We start from the raw sequence: 25,832 nt of genomic DNA, 5'->3' as shown, positions 1-25,832 counted from the left end.
AGTTTCTTAACAGGAATAATGGACTGTTTGAGACTAAAGCTCACCTGCTTTATTTCCATAGATTGATTGTTTATTTAGAAATTATTAGGAAATGGATTGAAGCCATTTATGCTCCCAGTTGTAATACATTCTGACTGACATAGGTTGCAAACTTTTCTTATGTGTGAAGTGGTGTGTTCTGAACTGCATTTATGGCTTCAATATCTGGTAGTATTTAACTTTACACAATGGAGTGCTTTGTTACAGTAGGACACGATGCTGTGCCTAGGTGTTTGGGTTGGTTGGTTTGTTTTTTTCTTAAAGCACATCATGGTAGCAGAAATAGGTCCAAGAAAAGTGCTCTGATCTTGGAGCAGGAGGTGGAAAGACTTGTATTGGTCCTGAGGTCTGGAAGGCTGTTCGTTCCCAGAAATAAGAGTGGTCACTGTAAGAGTTGATTCCCACACAGACAAACTTTCTTGTCCTTGTACTGTTTTTCTATGCCACCAACTTGATGGCAGCCCTCACCTGAGGTGTTTACTTTTTACTGGATCTGTCCCATCCCAGGATTCGCAGCTGGTAATAGAAGCCTTTAAATCAGGATTTGAGCCTCCAGGAGATATCGACTTTGAGGATTTCACACAGCCAATGAAGCGGACTGTCTCAGAATCCAGCCTTTCTAACTCCAGAGGGGATGGGAAGTCTGAGCTGAAATTTGGTGGCAAATCCAAGGGCAAGTTATGGCCATTCATCAAGAAAAATAAGGTACTGACTTGCAAACTTGAGCTTGGTGCTAGTATGTGCATAGTCAATAACTTTTCTTGTCTGGTAATCCTGGCAGTTACAATTTTTTAAAAATAATTTTAGATTTAGAAAGTTAATAATAGATGTCTTAATATGGTGTCTTGTTGCAGTCTTTGGTTGCGTAAGTTTCTTTATATCTTTAATTTTTTTTCTTGTATAATTTCTTTAATTATGTTGCCGTTTTTATATTAATTTAACTTTAGTTGTCACGTCTCTGCCATGGTCCATTTCTGCTCCTAACTCAGAGAAGGAATTGTATACCACTTACTTAGTGCCATGTGTGCGAACTAACATTGTTACTTCTGGGAAGCTTTAATGTGGCATTACTGTTTTGACTCTCCTAGAACTCTCCATAGCTTTTCATTTGCATTAGTTTTTCAGCCTGTGCACTGGGTTCAGAATTCGGGTGGCTGGCAACAAGGAATTGCTGTGGTTCGTTCTTAAGCACAACTAATGGAGCATAACTAACTGAGCAGTTGACTTTTTAAAAGACTATATTAACTTATGTATCCATTAAACCTTTTTCATTTCACTGTCATGTTTTACACCATAATGCATGGCAGTATTTATCTGGGGTTACTAGAATGTGTCAGGGTGACTGGACTGAATCGGTTTTTGCTAACACTGATGGAAGCGCAGAGAAGCTTCGTTGTTTTGATCTCACCCTTGCTCTGACCCTTACCAAGCCACTTCTCCTAATTAGTGTCAAAAAAACTACCTCTTCAAAATGGGTCAATCCTGTTGTGCTAGTATAAGAGAGAACTCAGCTCTCTGGTGCTTACATCAGTGTAGCCAGAAACAAAACCCAGGACTAATTCCTGAGCAAATTTATAGAATAATTTGTAAAAGTGAAAGTGTGATGCTCATTACTAAGGTATGATTTGAAAGCAGGAAGGAATGTGGTTTGTTGTTTTCCAGATAATAGAAACGCTACTGGGCACTAAGGTACCTTCCTTATCTGATCCATTTAAATTCAGGTATTTGAAAGCTGTATCCATATGCATTATTCAGAGCTGTCCACAGGGCAGAACAGGGCAATTTATGGGGATAGCACTGCATGGAAGAGTCTGCATGAGCTTCCTGTCAAAATACTTTTGTGTTACTCTTCTGTTGCTTCACTTACTAAAACTTCCATTTATTACACTCTTCATTTAACACAACTCTTAAATACCCCTTTCTCTCCTCTTTTGAACCATAGCTTTTAATATTTAATTGTTTAATTGGGTTTTTTTTCTCTGGATTTCAAATATTGGTTTTGATGCTTATTTTTGTTTTGTGTTTTATCTTTTTATTTTGGTTTTTATTCTGTCACTTCTCCATCTCTTATACGTAGCTTATGTCCCTTTTAACATCCCCTCATCAGCCCCCTCCTCCTCCCCCTGCCTCTGCCTCACCCTCTGCTGTTCCCAACGGCCCCCAGTCTCCCAAGCAGCAAAAGGAACCCCTCTCCCATCGCTTCAACGAGTTCATGACCTCCAAACCCAAAATCCACTGCTTCAGGAGCCTAAAGCGCGGGGTAAGTTCTCCTCTGGATACCTCTCTCTCTCTTTCTTTCTCTTTTCTTTCTTTCTTGCGCTTTTATTGCACGTTCTGTTACGTAAAAACTTGTTTTGTTTTGTGAATGAATCCATTGTGTTTTATCATAACATGCAGACAAATCCAAGGAATCCCAACCTATAAAGCCATTTGTAGTCAAAAACCCAACAATGAAACCACAAAAGTTGCTGATGGAAGTTACCCATTTTGGGGGAGGAGGGATTGTCCAAAGTATGGAAGGAGAGGCTGAAATTAAGTAATACAGAGAAGTCAAAGTAATTAATTTAGTAGCCCTCTGTATGTCTGTGGCAGAGCAGGTTTGCAGGAGCACTATTCAGAGGTTTACTCTGATCCTGATGCTATGTGTTGTCACCTTAATGTGAGAAGCTTTCCTCTCCGCACAGTGGATTCAGCTCGATGTCTGTGTCAGGAGGAAGAGAGTAAGTTAGGAGGGATTCTAGAAAATAAATCTGATTTCAGTTGGTGCAAGTTCAGGCATTGCCCTGAGATGATCTGACACCTCTTGCTGTTGTAGTGGGAAGATGACTTCCCTGTATTTTATGGCCAAGTATGCTTCTGTGTTCAGCTGCTGTTCCAGACGCTTGGCCTCAGGTTGTGCTTGAAGTGCTGCAATGGTAGCTTGCTTTGTTCTTGCTAAGCTCTGGGTCTTAAGAAAACAGGTGAGATGTGAAAGATTAACTTGATTCTAGGTGGTAACAAAGTTGTTTCAATGGTAGGTGTGCTTTCAATCAGGGCTGCCATGTGGGTGGAGACTGGAGGGGGCCCTTAATTTAATGTTCCCTGCAGCTACCTTGATTACAATTTGCTCTAAGTATTTGGGGCTGACACTTCTCCAGGACCTTAATTGCATCCTGTAGCATGAAGTTTCAGTAAGATAAGAAGGATTGATTTGACTCCTATAGACAGTCTAAGAATCCTGCTTCCCAACAAGTTTACTGCATCTGCCTTTGGGCCTCCTTGAACAGATGATGTGGGTTAAAGAACTTTTAAAGTGCCCACAGAAAAATTAAAATCCTACCATGCTCTTTTAACTTTTTCTCATTTGTTTTAAATGGTTTTCTCCACAGGTTTTACTCATGACACCCTATATGTCAATGAAATATTTTTGCAAAAATACCAAGTTGAAAAACTACTTGTAATAGCCAGTAATAGCTGCCATTCTTGCAAACTATGGAGGAAAGATATTAAATGAGAGGTTACTAAACAGCCTTCCCTACATGCATTAGCATGTAGAATTGTAAGCCAGGATCTCTTTTTCTGGGCATTTCCCACTAAGTCCACAGACTTCGTTGGTTTCTGCGCATACTTTCACTTCCCAGTGCTCTGATGCACACAGTTTAAAATTATATTCTGTGTGCAAAGGCTTTATCAGTCTAGTATGCAAATTCCACAACCTAGATGAGAGGTTCTGAGGGATTAGGGTTTGGGTTTTCCCCTGCCAGCAGCTGAAGAGCAGTGTGTTAGGTGCTAGTTTATGTATTGTACGGTGCAAAGAAGTTGAAAGCCTCCGTGGCTGACCCTTGGGGATTCACCTGGGTTGAGATCAAACTGGATCAACATTCTGTGACGCATCACCGCTGTTAGAAGTTGATTGTCCCCATCTCCTTCACTGCTGATAGAGTAGGAAACATGGCCTGAATTTTCCTAGGTCAGTTGTTCTGTTCCTGCTGCTGACAGCAGCTGTGGCTATATGGGTAAATTGATGTTGAAGTGTTTGTGTTGAATTCAGTACTCTCATTGGTGGACTTCATATGCAGTAAGTAAAATGACAGGTCCCTGAGATAAAATTTTCTGGTTTTCAAAGAAAAGGAAGACTTTATCTTCCCAGAAGCTTACACGTGGCTGAGTTGTGCTGAAAAATAGCTGGCATAGCATGGCTTTGGCTCCTAAGGTAAGGTCCTTAGAATTGTTTCTTCCTATAAAAATTAAAGGAAGGAGACACAAGTGTTCTGTATTTTAAAACATTTTTTTGGAGCAGACTAATAGCAAGGAAGTGACTACTTTAAAGAGCCCAAATCTGTCTCTGGGGACTGCATTGACATTTAGGACTGAGGGCTAGAGTTGTATAAAAGTATGAATTATTTCAGTGTGGAACTTCAGTGGTTAGTCACAAAGAACTGAGAATGATGTTGTTGCAAACAGTGTTTTTGTCTCATGTGGTTACAGACAGTACGTTTAAAAAAAAAAAAAAAAGATGTTTTATGTTTTATAGAGAGTGGGTTTCAGTTCTTTGCTAGCGAATTGCCATTTAATGGTACATTCAGAACACAAAAGCCTCACAATTTTGGTGCTTTTCCCGGGGGAAGCGGGAAGTTTCTAAGTTGTCCAAAGGCAGGTTCTGTTAAATGTGCTTTCCCTCAGTTGCAGTTTGACTCTGAGCATCTTTTCACAGTGGCTTTTATGGGGGAAGACAGTCTTTTAGTTCTGCTTCTGCAGCAGCAGACCTGGAGGACGTGCTAGGCAGTGGCTGCCTTGGCAACACCTGCTATGGCAGGCAGGCATCCAGCAGTCGTCTTCATATTGGGGTAGCGCTGAGACACTGGGGAGTAAGGCACTGCTGGGGGTTGGGGTTTGTGTTGCAATCTAGTGCTTCAGTAGTGCCATTCATGGAACAGATGGTTGAAGATGGTGCTGAACATTTCTGACTTGGTTTAAAATACTAGCTTGTAGTTCCATGGGCACTTCACAAGTTTGTATTTCAAATGTACAAATTCTTATGTAGTATTTGGCCATATAAGCAATTATAACTAATTGCTTTTAATATTTCTTGAAGGAAGGCCATTGTTTTATTTATTAACTATCTGAGAAGTCCAAGTGAGTCTTACAAATTCTGGGTACCATACTGGGTTTAAGTGGTTTGTGTGAAAGGTGAAATAATGAGAACAGTTTCCTGTAGTCTTCTGTGGCATCCCTCTAATTTCTGCCGACACATTCATTGAAAATGTGCAAGGAAAGGCTATTGCTACATCTTCGTTTAATCCTCTCACTATGTTCTCTTTCTTTTTGTTTCCTTCCCTTGTTAGTCACTAGGATGTTTGTATGTAAATACTTTTCCTGCCTGATTCAACCTGTGGAGTTGGAGGCCAGTGTTCAGATCATTGTCTCTTTTTCCAGAGGGGCAAATTCAGGCCACTTGGTTCATCTACAGATCTGGAGTAGGAGAGGCTGCAAAGTTCAGGCAGCTTGCTCAGTCTGATTTGGAAACTTGTCAAGTTCACCAAGGACCTATGAAATGTGATTTTTGTTATACAAATGGTCAGACCAGAAGATCATGAAAAAGCCATATGACCTTCAGTAATAAAGGAATTCTAACCAGGCAAAAAAAAAAATCAAGAACCACCCCCAAGTCCTGTTCATTTATCAGAAGAAAAATGAGTGGTTGGGATTTGTTTCAGCTGATGTGGTCGATATGGCCCCCTTTATATTCAGTATAGCTAGACAATACTGTTAATTCTGCTTTTACCATATTACATTCTATAAGATTTCCTTTTATCATTTCTTTTCCATCCACCCAGTCAAAATCCAAAAGCATCTGAATTTTGCTTAGGAGCATGAGCGGTAATGTTACAAATAACAAATTGTGATGTTACTAAAGAAGTCAGGAGGCTATAGAGGGAGACTGCATTGACAGAAGAACATTTGATCTGTACAGAAGTACATTAGTGAAGCAACTTTTGGAAAGGTCATGCAGGGAGCCAGCAGGACAGCACAGTGTAATGCGTCCTTGGCTTTGGACACAGAGTAATTTTATTTGCTCTGAGTATGTCTCAGCACTGCTGGTTTTGTTCACAGGCAAAATTCTACTCCAGCCAGACATCTTGCAGTAAAGGTGACCACAAGGCATTTTGAGTATTCTTTTACGGTATTCAACTGAATTGTCAAGGAGGTCTTCCTGGCTTTGTTGATAAACTGAGCTCTTAAATCCTACAAAGCCAGGGTAACAATTTGTTTATTTCAGAGGAAACTGGATCATACTCCTTTTTTGTACTTATTAAGGAATAAGTGAAGAAAAAGGAACTCAATGTGAACAAGTCCAGTAGATACCAAGACCTTAACAAGATAAATACCAGCAGCAGAACTGCACATTTTAATTGATCCTTGAAACAAATGATGAGTGAATGGATTCCCATACAATTCCTCCATGAAATCTTTGGGAGCAGAACATGTCTGGAGAGGCAGTATGTTTTATGATTTCCTTATATAAAATTTCTGCTTAGCATCTTTTGTTACATTTTAAAAGAAAAGTTACAAAACTAAAGTAAAAAAAAAATCACTGGTGGACTGTTGAAATGAATTATATAATTAGTAATGATATGTCCTGTGCCCAGTCTGGTTTTAATTTTGCTTCCAAATCAAAAATCCAATGAATCTTGAAGCAGATGCCTGAAGAACTTACAACAGATGCAAGTTGAATATAGAGGCACCAATACCGGTATCAGTGGTTGCTGCCAATATGAAATCCTTGTCTGTTCAAAAAAAATAATAAAAATTGGGTACCAATTCTTGCCGGTGTCTATGGTTTTCTAATCATAGTTTTGTGTTTTCCTCAAAGCTTCTTTCTTCAAACCTCAATAGCAGAAATGTCCATTATAGACAATACCATAGAAGTGTTACAGCACTTATCATGGATCAGAACTAGAAGGGGGGGGGGGGGGGGGGAGTCTTGTGGGGGGGTTGTTTTTGGTTGGTTGGGGTTTTTTTTGTGGTTGGTTTGGTTTTTGGTTTTTGGTTTTTTTTTTCAAAAAAACCCCAGTTTTTTTAGTGTTGTTTCTAATAGCTCTTTACAAAGGCAGTATAAAGTATTATAACATTTCAGCTTCCCTAAGGAGACAGAGTTGATTTGAAGCCAAAAGAGTACAAAAACTGAGGAACCACTTACATAAGTCATAATTTCATTTATGCTTGCTCTGCTTTTTCCAATTCCATTTTGAGGACGAAGAAAAATTGGTATGCTGCTAGTAGATAACTAATTTTGTGTTCTTTTATTTTATTGCTACAGCAGCAATAACATCAGCACCTTTATTTGAAGCGCAATACTTCTGAACTAACAAAATCCAGGGGTAGAACTTACACCTTTGAATTACTCTGCATTGCACTGTGGGGGTTTTCCTCTTCTCTCTTACTTTGGAGACTGCGTTGTGATTAAGCAGAGAGGATGGGTCTGGGAGCTGGGACAGAGATATTACAGTTGTTATCCAAGTTCCAGCCTCCAGATGGTTCGAATGTAAGGCTTGTGGAGGAGCTTTTGTGGTTTCGTTTTTAATGAAAGTTGTTGGCTTCACTAAAATGTAATTGTATTTCTGTTGTAGCAGTTAATGTTTTCCCTTACCTTCCCATTTTGCCTCTGTGACACACTGTGCAGTCTTCTCTCTTTGACACTTAACTGTTGGTCTGCCTGAGTGGTCAGTGCTTTGTTCTGTCAGCATGCAGAAACGGCAAGCCACCCCTTCTTGTACCTGCTCTATTCCCTGCCCCGGGAATACTTGTTTTTCTAGCACAAGTGTATATATTTGTGCCAAGGCCAGGATTTTTTGGCGGGTGGGGTCATTAAAACTGGTTTATTCTAGTACAGAGAGAGATGTTTCTTGACCTTGTGTGTTTAAGTTACCATTTAAAAATCTGATATTTTCTGATTTTTGTGGGAATGCTAAACACTTAATATTCACCCAGTTTCTAGGGAGCTTCCACTTTGCACTTAAAGGCTATTTAAATGCCAAGCTGTCTTTTGCTGTAGAAGCAGTAAACAGAGGTACGATGCTCATTCCAGTGTAACAGATGTGTGTTTTCTCTTGCTGACTCACCAGCAGACACAGTCTTTGTATATTCACAAAGAACTCATGAAGAGGACTTTAGGGACACCCACGTGTGCCATTGAGGCTAGGGAGTATGTTGTAAGTCCACGTATGGTGTGATCAGCCCATACCGTTGCTGCACAGTCGCTAACCCCACTTACAATGCCATTAGTGTGCGCTGTGGAAATGTGCTTTGTAAAAGATAAAAGGAAAATTTGGTGGGATGCAAGTTGCAGCTCACTGTTATATGCAGGAAAGATATGTCTCTGTCTTGGAAATGCTGAAATTGGCACAATTAAGGTAGTTGGACCTGTGAAATTCAGTGTAAGTACTACAAACATGTTCCATGCATTTATTCTGAATTATTTTATGAATGCAGTCCTGAGCATCATGATTTACAGCAATGCAGTGACACATTCTGTGCTGTGGTTGTGGAGCACTCCCTAGAGCTTTTGGAAACTTCCCTGAACTCTGTGTAATGATGATAGTTCATGGAATCGAGATATATGACCTCTAAATCTGACACCTGGATAAAGCAGAGTATGGGGAGATTGTTACAGGACCACTAAGAAGTAAAATTACCCTCCTGGTTGTATGGAAGTCCAGTGATTTATTTCAACCCTCTCTTCTGTAAGTGAGGTTAGTGTCGGTGACTGTCCAATAACACATGGACTTGCTGGCTTTCATGCTCTCTCATGTGTTATTGAAGCTTGTGGCTCTTAGCCTCTTCATTTTTTCCCTGCAAGACTAAGCTAGACTTATTTAAAACAAGTCTACAGCTTGAAACAGATTTGCTTGTTTTGAAGAAATATAACTTATTTGATCATTCGGGGGGAAAGTGCCCCTGTTCTCGCAGGTGCTATGAGCACGTTTCTAGTTTTGCAAACCCAACAGAATGGGCAAAAGTAGTTATTTAGTGTTTAATGCAGATTTATTTTCAGTCTGCTTATATTTGTTTATAGAAACTGAATTGCTGCCATGTAAAATTATCAACACATCGCAGAAATGGAAAACTGAATATGACTTATTTCAGCATTTCATTGTTTCCAGTCTATGATCTGCTTTGTGATTTGTACTGATTATAACAATCCCTGATGCACTATTTGATAATGCTATTAATAAGTTCTCTGGTTTTGTCATACTTAACAGCATAAGAATTCGGCATACAGTGTCTATGATACTTTTCAAATTTGCTGAATTTACAGTAAAAGAATAGTCTTGATGCAGATGGTTCTTTGCAGTAGTATAGTTCCTTTAGAATAAGTAGTGTTTAGCAACTAGCGCATGTAGCATACATTTGTGCCTTTTATAGAGTGCTTCATAGGTAAATATTTATTCTGCACCATGAGTCTTGTCTGTATATATGTACAAGGATCTCAGTTTGTGCTTGTCATGTCTATGCTAAAGTTCACAGGAGTGCTAAAGCAATTATGCAAACAAAAGCTGCCTATGCTGAATTTCCTCAGCAGCACATTTTAGATCATTCTTTTTCCTTCCTGTATGTTTATTCTCTCAAATGAATTGGTTTTGTTTGCCTTTTTTTTTAATGGCCTCACAGCTGAGAGAGTGAATTTCTTCATTGCACTGTGACTAATATCATGTGTTTACTTCCTAAGGGACTAAACTTCAGAAGGAAGTTTAACTGTTGCATTGTCATTGAATGCATCAGTTCAAATGAAGCATTTCACTGTTTATTTCAAAGCCATATATTTTCCTTAAATGGTTGGCATGTGTTGCTGTACAAATTCTGGTTAACTAATGGTAATCGTTATTTTTGAAAAATGAGTATTTCTTTAAATCATGCTGTGAAAAACATCATAGGTGTGGAGCCACCTTTATTTATTTTAAATCCAATCCTAATGAACTGTGTTTTTGCTAAAAATGGAGTATCTGTTTAAGTGCACCATAGCCAGGATCTGTTGGTAGTAAAACAGCAGAGAACTTGGGAATGGAAAGAAGTTCAGAAGTCTGACAGTACAGACCATTGCCTGGAGTGAGAGGTGTTTTCCAAGTTCATTTCAACTGGCTTTAATACCGAGCATGTGTACATATGCACTTAGAAGTTTCTTGCATAGTTGGAGCATCTCACAACTGTCCCCAAAGAGCTGGTAGGACAGGCACAGTGCAGACTGCTGGAGGAGAAGGTTGGGTGTAATTTTGATTCTCGCTTTAATTCTGGCTTTGTCTTGACCAGCAGCTATCTTGTGCTCCCTGACACAGAAGAGAAAAACACTGTTAGTCTCCCTGTCTCTTGGAGAACCTTCTGAATTGCAGCTGTTGTAACGTCTTGCAACACTGGAGGAGGCTTTGATAATTTTGGTGGTCAGCTGCTGGGCACATTTGTTCACCTGACAATTTCTGATGCCCCCCAGCGCTGCTGAGAGCTGTGTGTGCAAACGATGCAGGGCAGAGGCATCTGCTGCTACATGCTACTCTGTAGGCTCTTTAAAAAAAACACTGATTTTTTAGCCTTACTTTCCCAGAGTAACTAAAAGATAATGTTTTGGCTCTGTACAAGGAAATGTGGTAACTTTTGAAGTATTAGATCATGTGTATCATAGAAGGAGCTTGGATAATGTCTTACCACACTGTCATAGAATCAATCTGGTGTAAAGAGAATAGGTTTGTTTGTTTGTTTCCCTCCTTCTTGGTCCTGACCTTTTGTGACTGTATAGCCAAAGTATGTCTGAGACTGAGCATTTGTTTTTGAATTGTTCAAGAACATGAAATGACTGTGTGACTGGACAGCACTGTACGCAATCAACAGGTTTTTTTGCGTTTCAAGGATGTTGTCCTTTGGACATAGGCTCGAGAGCTAGGGAATTTCAGGAGATCCCGTTGTGCTTTTTGCTGCTGGAGGCTAAATGCCATACCTTACCTCTTCACTGAGTTTTGGCTAGCTGTTATCCCCCCTTCTCTTAAGCGCTTGCATAAAGTTGCTGATGGTTGTGACTGCATTTCAGCACATTTTTGATCTGAAGTGACCTGCAACATTTGCAAGTCCTGATTTTTTCCCTCTTCAGAGATATTACTGTAATGAGAGAAGTAACTGTTGTTGTAGCTTCTCTAAATAAGGCAATCCAGGCAAGATGTTCACCTGCAGTGGTAAAGCACATGTGTAGAGATACGATGCTTCTCCATTTCTGTTTCTGGTGAGGAAACGGCAGCTGACTGATAACGCTGGCCCACCTTGTGAACTTTTGCACAGATCTGTTAGTGTTACCCATTTTGCCTTCCAACAGCAAGGGGATTGTGTCATTTTATTGTAACATCAGTCTGAAAACGTTCCTCTTCTACTGATGCACTGTTGTTTTTTCTCTTTCTCCCCCCACCCTGTATCTCTCCAATTTTTCCATGAAGCTTTCTCTCAAGCTGGTAAGCACATTTACAGCATGCCTGTCCTGTGTTTTAATCACAATTTTCTGTGTGTGTTTTAACGTGCACTGTGCCACACATGACATGACGCTGAAATTAACTGTTAAATTTGTTTCTTCTTTGTGTTTGCTTTTTTTTGAAATTTATCAGATAACTCTGAATACACAGGTCTGGAGTCTAATAGAGGTGATCAGAATTCAGTCTTTCTAATAAGATGCTAAAAATTAACTCCAATAAATAGTTTAGTTTCCACTTTTATAATCTAGGGCTATGAAAATGTAGAAAAATAGTATCAAGTAATTCTGCTACTGTGTAAATCTACATTAAAACATTCAAACAGCGACAACAACAAAAAATCTCTGTGCTTGCTGGACCTTTTCCAGAGAGAAATGTTTGCCTTTTTTGTGTAACAGAGCTGCAAAATTTGCTTTCTGTGTCCAGATATTACTGGAAATCTGCATAATTACCAGCTACATTTTATAGCCCTGTGTAGTCCTTGCAGAATAACTAATAATGGTATTAATTAAATTCTGTAAACCATAACCAACAAGGTTAACTCAGTCTGACTTGAATTCACAAATGGAAAGATACACATATATATATGAATCCTAAATTCTATCTTGGATGCAGCTGGGAAGGTTTCTTGAAATACGGTAAGATGATATGTGTACTGAGTTGGAAAGAGAAGGGGTGAACATATTTGAGAAAGCAAATTATGTGCTGAGCGTAATACACAAGGTACTGTATTACTTGAGATACTCCACACCTTGATAGGTTCCTGACAGCTTGTCTAAATTCCTTTGCCCTTTGAGAGTCCAGTCACAAGGAGAACGTGACTGGTTTGCAGACCCACTTCAGGCAAGCATGCAAGAGCTGCGCATGACTGATTGCAGTTTTGGAGTGCTTCAGAAGATCTGCAGTAGTGCCTTAACTGCATTTGCTTGCAAATTTTCTTCTTCTTCACCGCTTAGTGCCTTTAGGTGCTCTTTCCCCTACTTGTGCTGTTCTTGGATGTGTCACTGTGGACCTGTTTTGTTCATAGCATCTTATTTGTAGGAAGTGCATAGACCATGTAGCTCTGGAGGTTTCAGGTCGTGCGGCTGCTCTTGTCAACACAGTGACTTGCTTGGGTTCCATTAGCAATGTTACTTCTCACTGAAGACCTGTGGTAGGTCAGAGGAATGATGGAAGTGTCTGGCTTACTTGCAAACCTTGTTCCTTGTTCCAAGCCACTGTCCTGATACTCCAGCACATTTATACCAGAGATTTCTGTTGTTTTCCTGGTCACAGTGGTAGTGTGTTGTGTAGCTGAGCTAAGCCTCTGTATGTAAGAATAAATCCTCCTGAAATAAATGGCTGACCTGGCCTCTCCCCAAGAATTGCACAAATCGTAAAGATGTGCAGAGAGAGCTGAGGCCCATATGTACCCCAGGCAGAGGAAATCAGCTTGTTTGTAACTTCCTCTCACATCCTAGCTGGACAGGAGGCAAAACTGCGGCTGATTAAACTTTGTTCTCTCCCCATATGTAGCTTCAGCACAGCAACTGGTTATAACTGCCTCTTTTTTCACAGTCCTTCATCTCAGGACAATTTGCATCCTAAATCCCAGTGTCTTTATCAAGGAAATCTAGTGAGCACTGGCTCTGCTGGTCCTATCATATAGTATATCAAAAATAGCACAGATTTCACCCCCACCTCACTGTTGAAGCATTTCTAAAAATTTAGGCAGTGTTCACTACTTGAGAGATAGGCCAGATGTGCTTTTGCTTGAGAGCATGAAGTGTGCCCAGCATGTGCAAAAATTGGTCCTTGACTCTTCCTTTTGGAGGAGGAACTGTGTAGCTTCTGTTATGATGGCAAATTACTGAGCATGGAATAAAGTCCTGAGTGAGATCACCTCCTAGTCTCAGGCATGCATTTCTGTGCAACACTAATGCTTTGGTCTGAAGCATTGTGAACAAAGATACTGAATTTAATCCAGCGTAGAGTTTTTGAATGAAGCTGAAGAATCAAAAAGCAGATGCTTTTCAAATTTTGTTTGACTACATCTATTGCATTTCGTTACTGTATAACTGGGCGTATTCTTAAGCATATCTGTCCTTCTGCTTAGAGTTGAGAAGAATGTTACAGTCTTTCTTGTAACTGCTTATTTATTTAAAGCTACTTCGAGCTGTTTTGCCTTAAAAAGATATATCAGCTTTAGTGTATAGATTATCTGTAAAATGTATTCAATCCCTCTTGTGTTTAATGTGATGTGGGAATTACTATCAAGTGAAATGTTATCATTAAATAATGAATTAAAACAGATCTCTCCTGTACTATGCGCAACTAATGTAAGCACTGCTTGGACTTCATGTGGTTAAAGTTTCAGAATTCGTGTAACTTCCTTAGTAGTTTCTTTCATTTGTCTTAAATTTGCTTTCTTGTTGTCTCATGAATGGAGCTTTAAATGTATTATTACACAAATGATCCAGGCTTAGCTAGACACATATGCCATCTTCTACTGAAAATCGATATGGCAGCAATTTCATGAGACCTGTTCTGGCATTTTGAAATCTCTTGACCAGAGGAGAAGATGATCTGTCTGTAGTTGTCCTCCATCCCTCTGACACCCACACATTTTCTTTCTAAACAGCTAGTTCTGCAGTGGCAGAAGGCCCACGGTATCTCGGAGCACATTCAGTACAGAGTTGAAAGGGTCTAATGGGCAACTTTTGTGGCAGTGCGTCCACTAAATCACACTCCTCTGAGAGAGAGATTTGGCATTTTATTAAGATTAATGTCATAGCTCTGCTCACAAGATTCAATAAGCTGATGGTCCATTGAATTTGGTTTCTCAGCTTCGTGGTTTTTACCCTTCTTTTTCCCATAGGCCAGTATTCCCCCTTAGAAATGGGACATTTAATGAGCTGAAATCAAAGCAAGAAAAACCTGTACAAATTTAAGATTATGTACAAGTACCTCATTCCCTTATGGTGCAACTGATTCATATTGATGTGTGTTCAGTATAGCTCACCTGAACTATCCTTGCCTTCTTGCAAGACAAAAATAGGTGGTACTTTGAAGAAAATAGTATGGTTGTATTTTATGTGTCATCAGTCTTCTGTATCAAATTGACACAATCAAGAAGAGCCATAGCAGTTTGATGGCAGAAAAGGGGCTTTTGAGCAGAATCGATTTCAAGTAGCATTTCAAAGGTAACCACTGTGGTCTTCAGAGGTTTTTTTTCTTTGGCTATGATTTCAGATTGATTTATATAATTTCTGATTTTTTTAATGCTAGTACAAATGAGAGGAAAAAATAAGAGGCTTTGACATGGAGTGTGGATCCTGGAAAGTAAGCAGCATGTTTTTAAATTACAGAATCCCGGAGGAATTACTTTTGTTAGCTTGGTGTGTTCAGGAGGGCCTTGACATACCTTAGCTGTGTTGGACCAACACTCGGGCTGTGCAGATCAAGCCAGCAGTTAGTAGTGTACTTGAGAAGTGCAACTGTGATACAGGAGTAAAAGCTAGCAACTGCTTTTATGGGGATGTTGTCTGTAGCAGAGTAGAGGAAGGCAGGAAAGATTAGCTTTCCATGAGAATGGAACTCTTTTAAATAAAATCTGGTAACTATGGATAAATGTAGTTTCTCAGCTTTGCTGTTGAATTCTGGAATTCTTTAGTTGGTGATCATGCGGTATAGAAGCAGAATGTGGTCTTGGGATTATTTCTGAGCCGTCCAGATTCCTAACCATTCAGGGAGTGGTAAATCTCAGTATGAATGATAACAATGCTTCAGACCATTGTGATTTTGCACAGATTTTTGTGAGCTGTTTTCAAAATGCAGTCCTGAAGGATTCTTTCAGGCTCTGACTTTATTTTTATTTTTCCTGATTTCCCCTCCTCCATTCCACTCTGTGCAGGGAGCAGGGCCAGAAGACTTCAGCCATCTCCCACCTGAGCAAAGAAGAAAGAAACTTCAGCAAAAAGTCGATGAACTAAACAAAGACATTCAGAAGGAGATGGATCAAAGGTATGTGAAATCTCTCCAATGAAAAATGAAGTAGGTAGTCTCATATAGAAAAGAAACAACTAGAATATAAGGAAGAGTAAATTAGAACAAGGTTCTAGGTTTGGCAGGTTTAATGTGCTGTTCCAAGAAAAGAACCACCTGAGTTTTCAAATGGCTAAAACCACCTGAGAGAGTCAAGGCTCTATGCAACTCAGATTCTGAGATCAGTTATTTCATTTTGGCTGATGTATGTCAGAGCCGGGGCAAAAGCTGGCTTTCTCTTTATTCTATTCTCCCATCTCAGTGTAATGCATATCCTGCCTTTGGAATTGTGAGAAGTAAGATCCTGGTATAAGGGTGGGAATGATACAAATGTAGCACTGAAGAAGATTTTTCCTTCTTTCTGGAACTGCTTTCTTGGGCTTTCGCAGCAGAGTAGCATTTTAATTGTGAGCCAGACAAAGGATACTGTTAGATACGCTAAGTTTGTTTCTTGGTGTGAGCTGTTCCTGAGGGTGTTTTTTAGGGAAGAACGGAATGTAAATACAGCCTCAGTCAAAGGTACAATCACAGACCTCTCAGCATTAAGCAGAGCACCTATTACTGTGTGATGGGCATGGATAGAGTCCAACAAGAGAGGCTATTATGAGCACGACAACATATCAAACGTGCTGATTGAATGGTTTATATCTTAAGACTCTGATCCGTAGCTTATATTTCCTGGAAGCAGGGATGCTTTTTCTACAAGGCTGCATTTATCATTCTGGTTGAGAATAAGGCTATTTTAGTTGCACACTTTTTATTGATTCTGGCAGCCTGTATTTGTTGCTTTGTGTTTGTTCATGTTCTGCAGTTGTACTAAAGATTCAGCATGTTACGTTTGCAAGAGACAGAACTTTTCTTCCTTGAATGATTTCAAGACTTAACCTCTCGAGTACTAGTTATCCCTAAATACTGTTTTGCATTTGTACAGATGTGCCTATGTTTTCTGCCAGCTTGCTTTGAAGAATCTGTTTATTTTGTCTGCTAACCCAATGTCGTTTATATTTTATATCATGAATAGGAAAGGAAAACTGCATGTGGTTACATGATTCCTCATTGCTTTGTTTTTTTTCCTCTGTGGTAACTTACATTTGTCTCTGTACACATTTTCCTTTCTGCTCTGTATTGATTCTGAGGTAACCCAATATTAAAATCAGATATAAAATCAGAGCAGAATGAAGTTATTTTAAATAAAGATAGTGTATGATTGAGGAACTAGCACCAGCGTTAAGTAAGAGTTAAAAAAATAGTAATAATCGTGACTCATATGTTTGCAATATTGTCCCTTAGGGCTTTCAACCACAGAACAGTCCCACTTCCTTGCCACCCACACTTTCCCCCCCTTTTTCTATACACACAAAGCAAAGGCAGGCACAGGATTGCAATTGTCAAGAGTTTGGTGGGAAATTCTAAAATACAGAGAGTGTTAACTTGAGTCATGGGATTAATTAACCTTTCCTCCCCACAGCTATTGGCTAGAGAAAAGCTGGATAGCTCTGCCAGTAATACAGGAGACCAGCTCCTAAGTCCACCCTTCTCTAAGCTCTGAAATGTTCATCATCATGCAGATAACTTTTTTTTCTGTAAGTTCAGCCTCAACTTGCCTCAGCTCAAAGGCAGCAACACTGCTGTCAGTGAGAGCGCCGCAGGCTTTCCTAAGGGAGCTTGTGAAGGCACATACATTAATCTTGGCCTTACGGTACCACATTCATCATAGCAGGCCTTAAAATTCACATCTCTGAAACCATAGGCCTTTGGCATCTGGGTTGATATGAAACACAGCCCTCAGAAAGCCTAGTAAAAATGCTGTATAACTTGGTAGGATGCAGGTTCGTGTTATGTGGCCTGAGGTCCATCTGTCGCTGCACTGTGACAAACTCAAACCATCTGGATTTAGCTTCATTTTAAGCAGTGTGCAGTAAATTCTTACAAATTATTTGGGTTGCAAAAGACAAACTGCAGCAGGCAGGGTGAGAATTTGTGGTTAGCACTCCAGTTTTATTATTAATAGATGCATGTCCAGCTCTTTGTCCCAGTTTCTCAACTGGATTTCAGCCCATGATGGATAATAATGATGCAATTGTTTGTCTGTGCCCCAAAAACTAGGATGATATTCATCTAGAAAGTTGAAGCTGTTATTTGTTGCAATGGTTTTGAGATGATTTTTTAATTTATTTTATCCCCTCTGCCCCAGGTTAGCAAATAGATATTTTAGTACTAAATAAAAGAACATGTCAGGCTAAAAGTCAATACCAAATTCCTCCTTTTGCCTTGCAAAAGGCCACTGTCCAAGAATTTAGTCTTTTTTCTGCTAAGATTCTTCAGGCTTGAATCATTTGGTCTAAATGTGTTGTGTGCTTGTACTGACATAGCATGTGTCCTGTGTAGCCTCATGATCCACTGGTAAGGCTCCTCCTGCCAACCTCAGCTGTGGAACCCTCAGCTGCCTGCAGAGTAAGGACCTCCTTTTAATCTAGGAGCTTGGAGAATTTGGTTTGTGTACAATGTCTCTGTCATGTCATATTGTAGGTAAAGGCATCACTCACCATCTCTGACAGTGTAAATGTTCTTCTGGTGAGTGATTTTACTGTTACTTTTTAATGGCTGGTTCTATACAGGGCAAAACCCCCTGCCTGGATGTATGTTCTGTTACCTTTGTTACAGGTTAGGCTTGAACCACAGAGTAAAGAAGAGGCAGTTTATTATCCTTTTGTTTGCCTTCATTTAGAGAAAGGCATTTGCCCCCAGCTGCACTAACACATTTTTAATTTTTCTTCTGTCTTTCAGAGATGCCTTAACGAAAATGAAAGATGTGTACATCAAGAACCCACAGATGGGAGATGCTGCGAGTGTGGACCACAGACTAGCAGAACTTGGACAGAACATTGAAAAGTTACGATTAGAAGCTCAGAAGTTTGAGGTATGGGAAGAGACATTTCAGCAAAAAGTAGCTCAACATATGCTCAGTTCTGAGCAGATTCTTCATTGCTTTTTCGAGATGTATTGATGCATTTTCTTACTATGTATAGGTAAGTGCTACTTAAGCACTTGGATTAATTGAGATCTTCAAGCCTATCTGTGTAACATAAATATGCATCATCTCTTGTGACTGTCAGCCAATAGTCCTGCTGGTTTAGTTTGTCACAGAAAACAAATCATGCGAAGGGAAAGATAAGAGGAAATAATAGTGCTCTCTGGACGACTGCCCAGAGGGGTTCTGGTGCTTAATTAATTAAATAATTTGGAGCATCATGTTACAGATGTCTTTGGAAAATCAGAGGAACATAAATTCAGAGTATCATTTATAGGTATCTAAAGGCAAGACAGAAGCCTTCAGTTAAAATATCTTCTAAGGAATAGTCTGCTATTAACAGGAAGCTTCTTAGAGATACAAAATCTCAAGAGCATAAGGAGTATTTGGAATACATGAAGTCATTATATTTGCATTAGAAGAATTACAGGACTGAGAAAAAACTTCACCCTGTAAGTTACACTATGCACATAGATAGATACAGCCCATTAATTTTTGGTGTTTCTTACAGTTGTTAGCTTTACTATCCATTCCTTTCTTACCCGTTTGCAAATCATGGGCTCTTTCATTCTCCCCAGGTTTAGTACGCTTGCATTCAGCAGCCACCAAGATTGCTGTGTTTGTGGTGTTACTGACACTTATTACAAGCTGCCACACATCTTTTTAATTGATTGTGACTAGAGCAGCAGCATCTCAACAGCTTGTCTTGGGTCATGGTGTTTTCAGCACCTAGTGTCTAAAAAGAATCAAATGAATCAAATTTTCAGTAAGTGTGATTTATTCTGCCCCCCCCCCCCCCCCCCCCCCCCCCCCCCCCCCCCCGGCCAAGACTGGTAGATTTGATATACACTTTATACACTTAAAGTACAGAATCTGTTCCACTGACAGCTGCAACACAGGAAAATTTAAACATGTTTACAAACTGGTTTTGGTTCTGTAGTCTGAATGTCAAACATGACACAGCAAAGTAAAAGCAACATATATCCCCTTGCAAGTCGGAACATGAGAGATGCATGAGACTGATTTCCCCTTATAGGGCTGGCTGGCTGAGGTTGAGGGCAGATTACCCATGCGGAATGAACAGGCCCGGCGGCAGAGTGGACTCTATGAAGCCCAGAACACTTCAGCAGTAAACAGCTGTGCGCAGGACCGGGAGAGGTACAGTATCTGTACAGAGCTGTTCTGTTCAGACTAATAACCGGACCCACTTTCCTTAGCTTATTAATCAGGAAGAGTGTAGCTCTGCAGCATTCAGAAACTTACTCTGTAACCACGGTAAATGTAGGCACTCCATGAAATGTTTTGCGTGCTCATTTTGGCATATGTGAGATACCAGCTTTAAGAGCTACTTTTCTGAATGTGATGAAATGCATAATAACCCCTACGCTCACTGCTGTGAAGGTGAGTGAGATGTATTTTTTTACAGCTTTTGATGGGAAAAATTACTTGTCTCACCCGTAACTTTGTGACAGCGGCTAGTGTAACAGCCAGTTCTTGAGCATGCTTTGGAATTGCTAAGTTGCTCCAGCTACGGTTGCTCACCTTGCCTTAGGTGTCTGATAACTAAGTCTTTATCTTTGCTCCTGAGATTGGTCGCTATAGTTGCTGTGTATTTTCCTCTCTTGAGCAGCCCAGATGGCAGTTACACAGAAGAGCAAAGTCAGGAGACTGAGATGAAAGTACCTGCAACAGATTTTGATGATGAATTTGATGATGAAGAACCACTACCCACCATAGGAACATGTAAAGCGCTCTATACATTTGAAGGTAGCCCTCCAAGTTTACTCTTACTTTGCTTACTGTTTTGTTTGGTTCATATGCCCAGGACAAGTGGGAAACCTTCATTTAACCCCTGCGGTGCTTAAATAGACAAAGAAAGGGCAAATGAGGCTCTGGTATGATTCTGTTTTGTAGAGAGAGGCGCTAAGACAGTGGTTTGTCTCTTACTATGTAGGACTCTGGAAGAAAAAGAACCAAAATGCTTATGTCAGGATCACATTCATCTGGTTCTTTGGGTACACACTGCTGTCACCAGAATCAAATGCTCTTGTTCTTGCTGCTAGCAATGCAGCAAAGGTTGCATCAGCACATGTCCCGAGCATGCCCTGAGCACCCCCTGTTGCATCTGTGGTTCCCATTGTGCAGGACAGCCTAAAGTCCATGTTACTGTGTCTTTCAGGTCAGAATGAAGGAACAATTTCTGTAGCAGAAGGAGAAATGCTCTATGTAATAGAAGAAGACAAAGGTGATGGGTGGACACGAATCCGAAGGAACGAAGATGAGGAGGGCTATGTCCCTACGTCGTATGTTGAAGTCTATTTGGACAAAAATGCCAAAGGTGCTATGACTTATATTTAATACTATTATTACTACTTTATTTGCTTTCACAAACATAGTCAACCCTGAAACTGCTCCGTGTTGCAGATAGAGCCTTTTAAAAGTCTGTACAATGCCACAAAGTGCATTATTTCGTATGTGGACTAATATGGCTTGCTGTACTGCAAAACATGCTTTTTATTGATCAGAGAAGGATCATGTGGTAGACTGTAAAACTAGAAGGGCAATACAGCCTTTCCTAGGCAGTGTTTGTTCAACTGTCACTGCCATTGCACATCCAACTTAGTGCAGGAAACACAAAGCCAGTTGGGATAATACACGCTCTCCTCAGATATCCGGGTGACATTTCAGACACACTCACAAGTCAGCTGTTTGTCCCAAACAGATTCAGTGGAATGTTGTATAGGAAATATTTGGACTTGCTGCTGTTCTGTGTCTCAGTGTGGTGGCTTTTCAGAGTCCAGTGTGTTCGGTGGACCTTTTGGATTGAAGCATGGTTGTCAGTCAGTTAGTTTGGGAGAGGAAGGAGAGATCTTGCCAAAACCTTTCTACACAGCACTCTGTGATTCTTGATAAATTGGTAAAACATTGAGAGATCCTTTATTCTTTCCCGCCTTGATACATTTCAGAAGATGTATTTGCTGTTTCAGGTGACCATAACTAATGGTCTAATCTTCTGCTCCAAGAGCAATGGAGACATTCAGAGTTTAGACTTCACAATCTTCTGTTTCTTTGTTGCTTTAACTCCTCACAAGTATGTGTATTGTGTAAGCAAGCAGCGCTACAGGGCAATCCTGGCTAGAATATATGCTAGCACTGTGAACACCTGGTAATGTAATACACCAAGAAATCAAAATATTTTAGTCCTGTTTCAAATCAGGATGTTTTTGAGGTCCACTGTTAAATAATTTGTGTTTTTTCAGTCAGTTAATCCTTCAGATTATTGTTGTCTCCTAGGTCTTAGAGTTCTTGGTGTGAAGCAAGCTGCATCATCCAATTCAGAAGAAAACTGAACCATTCCCACTGGAATTTATGGACAGTAGGAAGAGAGGAGTAGGATTGTCTCTGTAAACAAACACTATAACTTGATCAGTTCACTGTCTTGGATTCAGTATTAAACAGTGCAGTGCCTTGTCTGCTGCAGATAAAAGTCTGGAGTGTTGTTTTGTTTTGCCATAATATGGTAGTTTTATGTTAGTGTTGGCAAATACAGGGTCAGTAGAGATGCAGAAGAGTGCAAAAGGCTGAGCCCGTCTGTCCACTTTTATTAATCTTTCAAAGAGGAACATGGGTCATAGATTCTCCTTACTTCATGTTCAGAACAAGGCAGAAAGCACAGAATGGGAGGCCCCATCTGTTACCCGGTGTTCTCCTGTGGAGGTTGACTGCTTTGTGGCAGTAGTTGAAAGCAACATTATTATTCTGCCAGAAAATTTGTTGTTCAGCAGTGTAGGCTACTTGAAACAGCTAAGCTAGTGTGGCATCTCAGTCTGTCTTAAGTAACAAGCATGGCTCTCCTGCCCTCAGACAGCGTGGTTCACATCAGTGGAACATTAGAGCAAATCACCTGTTCATGAGCAGAGCAGCAGGGCAGATGGGAAGTGAAGCAAAGTGTATCTCTGGGTGGGGTGAGAAACCCCGACAGTCCTGCTAATTGAACTAGCAGAAGTTTGTCTTTACCCTTCTGGGGAGACTATTGCAGGACCACTGCAATACCAGCCAGAAAATCGTATGAGTGTGTTAATGGTATTATGTAAGTTACAGGATGATGCCGAATGATGGTAAAAATGCAGAGTGTGCTGGGAGTGAAGGCTGATACAGTTGCAGCCACCTCTGTAGCAACGACCAAAATTTTTCAGATCATTTTAAGTTTAATTAATTAATTTTGCTGGACTTCAGGAACAAAATCAAATGTATCTGAGAATATCTAATGTAAAGAAACTATCATATTTACCTCTTATTTCTGAATTATTTGGTTAAAAAGAAAAACTAAAAGAGAACTTTCCATAGAATGCCCCAGTAGCAGTATAAACATTTAGGGGAAGTGCTGCTGTATTTAGAAGACAAACTTTGTTGTGAGCTGCAAATTTCTCATTTGATTTTTAATGTATTAGTAGAAGTGACTTTATACAGTCCTTGAAACAGAAATTATGATGTTCCTGAAAATGACACTGTAAATACTAAAGCATTTACAAGCTTCAGTAGTTCTTTCCTCTTTTTGGAAAGAAGTTTGAGCAACTGGTACCTCTAAAGGTTAGTTGCATGAAGGGTGGGAGCACTTGTGCATTCTCTGAGTACATGTGTGACCCTTAGCCAGCAGAATCAGTTCTGACTTGGCTGTGCCTGCCTGCCCAAGTAGTGCCAGTGCCGTGAGCCGGAGGCAGCTCTGCCTGGGAAACACAACTGCTAAATGCTTTGTGAAAAGCCACTGGGCAGCTGGCAAACTTTTTCACTGTGCTGACGCCTGTGTTGTCAGGGCTCTGCTGCTGAGCTGAACCCGAGATGAATAGGACAGGTAAGTCACATGGTGCAGTCGCCCTCCTGATTTAGTCTTCATGGGAGCCAAGCTAGGTCTGCGTACTCCTGCAAATACCTGTGTGAGGGCACTTTGTGAAGTTTACAGCAGTAGCTTCAGTCAGAGGGTGTTAGCAGACCCTATCACAAAAAGAACAGTAATGTCTATCTTGTTTTGCTTTTTTTTTTCCAGATGTGTACAAATCCCTTCAGAAAATCTCTGAGTAGGTTTGCATAGGCCTGTTCACCTTTTATTCTACTGGTTTGCTGCTACGGTTGTTTTAAGAGCTCTATTTCAGAAGGTTTTCTTTAGAAGAGATGAATGCACATGTCATATCTCCATCAATGAAAGACTCTGTTAGGTAATGTTCACTCAGCTGATGCATGTATAAGTTTGCCTCTTGAAATTTAAGTGTGCATCACTGCCAAGAAAAGTACTGGCCCAACTGTATCACTTTAGTTGTAAACAGCATTATTGTCCTTCCTAATAGAAATCAGAGCCACACAGTTCATTCTGTTTGTGATGCATACAGGAAACTATTACAAATGCTCAAAAACATGCAGGCTAAGAATTGGATCTGAGTGTAATCTCATGTTTTGGGGCTTACACCAGCCTCTAACTGCTAGGGGATGAGGAAGAATACTTCTCTGTGCACACATGGGTGTCGCTTCTTGCAGGGCTTTTCTGCATGTAACAGGTATCTGGTGCTGACAGCTGTTGAATACAGGAACTAGTTGGGCCTCGTTGTTCAAGACTTGACCCTATTGTCTTATTGAATATGGTACCTCATAATCTTATTGGGAACAAATCTGTCTTCCACTGAGGGATCTTGTGAAATAGTGTGATACACAAAAACTTGCATGAAATCACCAGCTTTATGTAAACTTAATTGCACCCAACAAAAATACCATGTTTTCTTCCACCAGAGTGGTTTGTTTGGGTAACATGCAAGTAATAGAGGCTGTTTTGTGAAGTTAAACTTCCTGATAAAAAAGCTTGGGAGCCCTGGGCTTACTGGCATTCTGGCTTCTTTGCCACTGTGGGTGTTTTCCTCCTCACCTCCCGTTATATAAATAAATCCTTACAGGCAGCTCTGTGAATCTCAGTGTTGCAGCTCTGCTCTGCTGTTTGTTTGCTGTAACCATTATGCAGAGCCTTGACTCTCATAAATAAATAGATAAAAGTTAACCATGCTGATGCACTTTTTATCTAGGATATACCTGATTATTTAATGCTTGCCAAATTATTTAGGAAACAGTAATTACAAACTGGACTGTGGCTTTTTTAAATTGTTTTGTTAAATACTTGCCATTATTTCTCCCAACATAAAAAAAAATGTATATAACATAACTTAAAAACTAAAGTTACTTAATTTGAATTGTTTTTATCCTTTTATATATGTATAAATATAAATTGTTTTATAGGCTGTTCTTCTGTTTAACTTAGCTGTTGTTTTGATAACTACTCAGTCCCTCTTATGTTCATAAGTGTTTCTGGTTACTCAACTGCCTGCATCTGGTTGGTCTTGTATAGAAACTTGTTTTACATTAAGGTTTGTAAAGTCTGGCCAGTGTGGAGGTTTTGTTTCTATTCTTATTTTTTAAAGAATCGTCATCTGTTGGGAATTTCTTTATAGCTTGATGTACCATGGTGTCTTCTTCTAATAAACATTATATTTTCACATTCCTGTGAGTTTATTTTTTATAACGACAACTCATTGAGGTTTAACTTCACTAAGGGAAGACAAATGGCCCAGAGCTGCTTTTCACTTGCTTCCTACACTGAGTACAAATGCAGTTCCTTTTCAGGAAAAATATTATTTTGTTGTGGCTCTGTGAAAAACTTTTCATACTGTCATTTGGAGGGTTTTTTTCTCTTATGGAAGTGGGTGCAAAGGAGATCAGAAGGTTCGTTCCCCTGCTCTCTTGAATGTGAAGGAAGTTTGGATTTATCCTGTATTCCCTTGGATACGATAGTCTCTGGCCAGATCACACTTTTGGATTGTAGCTTCTTGGCCACAGAGAAAACATCCACTGCCAGAAGTGTGTGGGTACAGGAATGTGGCAAAGGATGAGTTTGGAGACTAAGACTGCTTTCATTTACCTATTTATTTCTGGACAACCCTTAAGAATGAAAGGTCTTTGCAGCCTATTGTGGAAAGGATAGCTAGTCTGCATTCGTCTGCAAAATTCTTTGTATTCTAGCTTCCAGTTGTAGTTCAGTATCATGCACGGTTTCTGGAGCTGTCACTTCGACAGATGCGGTGGTACTTTGCAGATTGAACATTAAAAAGCTAATTGTTTTTTCTAAGTGCAGCAGAGAAGGGTCCTGCTCCTGTGTTTTGCATCGTCCTCCCAGAGGAGAGCACTACCCCAGTGACGCTCATCCCCAGGCTGGCGGGAAG

The 25,832-nt window shown here is 40.0% G+C and overlaps 1 protein-coding gene across 14 annotated transcripts in view; it reads left to right on the top strand.

The window, feature by feature from the left end:
* FNBP1 (formin binding protein 1) overlaps positions 1 to 25,832 on the top strand; it is a 110,914-nt gene that overhangs the window by 81,719 nt on the left and 3,363 nt on the right. For 2 of the 14 annotated variants that reach the window (XM_056352325.1, XM_056352326.1), the window contains 10 exons: positions 547 to 744; positions 2,117 to 2,299; positions 8,145 to 8,231; positions 11,493 to 11,507; positions 15,415 to 15,524; positions 18,333 to 18,465; positions 19,613 to 19,734; positions 20,204 to 20,343; positions 20,756 to 20,914; positions 23,621 to 25,111. In XM_056352325.1, the coding sequence (XP_056208300.1) occupies positions 547 to 744; positions 2,117 to 2,299; positions 8,145 to 8,231; positions 11,493 to 11,507; positions 15,415 to 15,524; positions 18,333 to 18,465; positions 19,613 to 19,734; positions 20,204 to 20,343; positions 20,756 to 20,914; positions 23,621 to 23,655 (1,182 nt within the window). In that variant the 3' untranslated portion in view covers positions 23,656 to 25,111. Of the gene's footprint in view, positions 1 to 546; positions 745 to 2,116; positions 2,300 to 8,144; positions 8,232 to 11,492; positions 11,508 to 15,414; positions 15,525 to 18,332; positions 18,466 to 19,612; positions 19,735 to 20,203; positions 20,344 to 20,755; positions 25,112 to 25,832 lie in introns of those variants that run through there. The other 12 variants (XM_056352313.1, XM_056352318.1, XM_056352315.1 and 9 more) reach the window with 12 other exon arrangements.

The sequence above is a fragment of the Falco biarmicus genome, chromosome 9 (genome assembly GCF_023638135.1).
Source record: "Falco biarmicus isolate bFalBia1 chromosome 9, bFalBia1.pri, whole genome shotgun sequence".
Lineage (NCBI taxonomy): Eukaryota > Metazoa > Chordata > Aves > Falconiformes > Falconidae > Falco > Falco biarmicus.
This window is presented reverse-complemented; position numbering and strand designations above follow the sequence as displayed.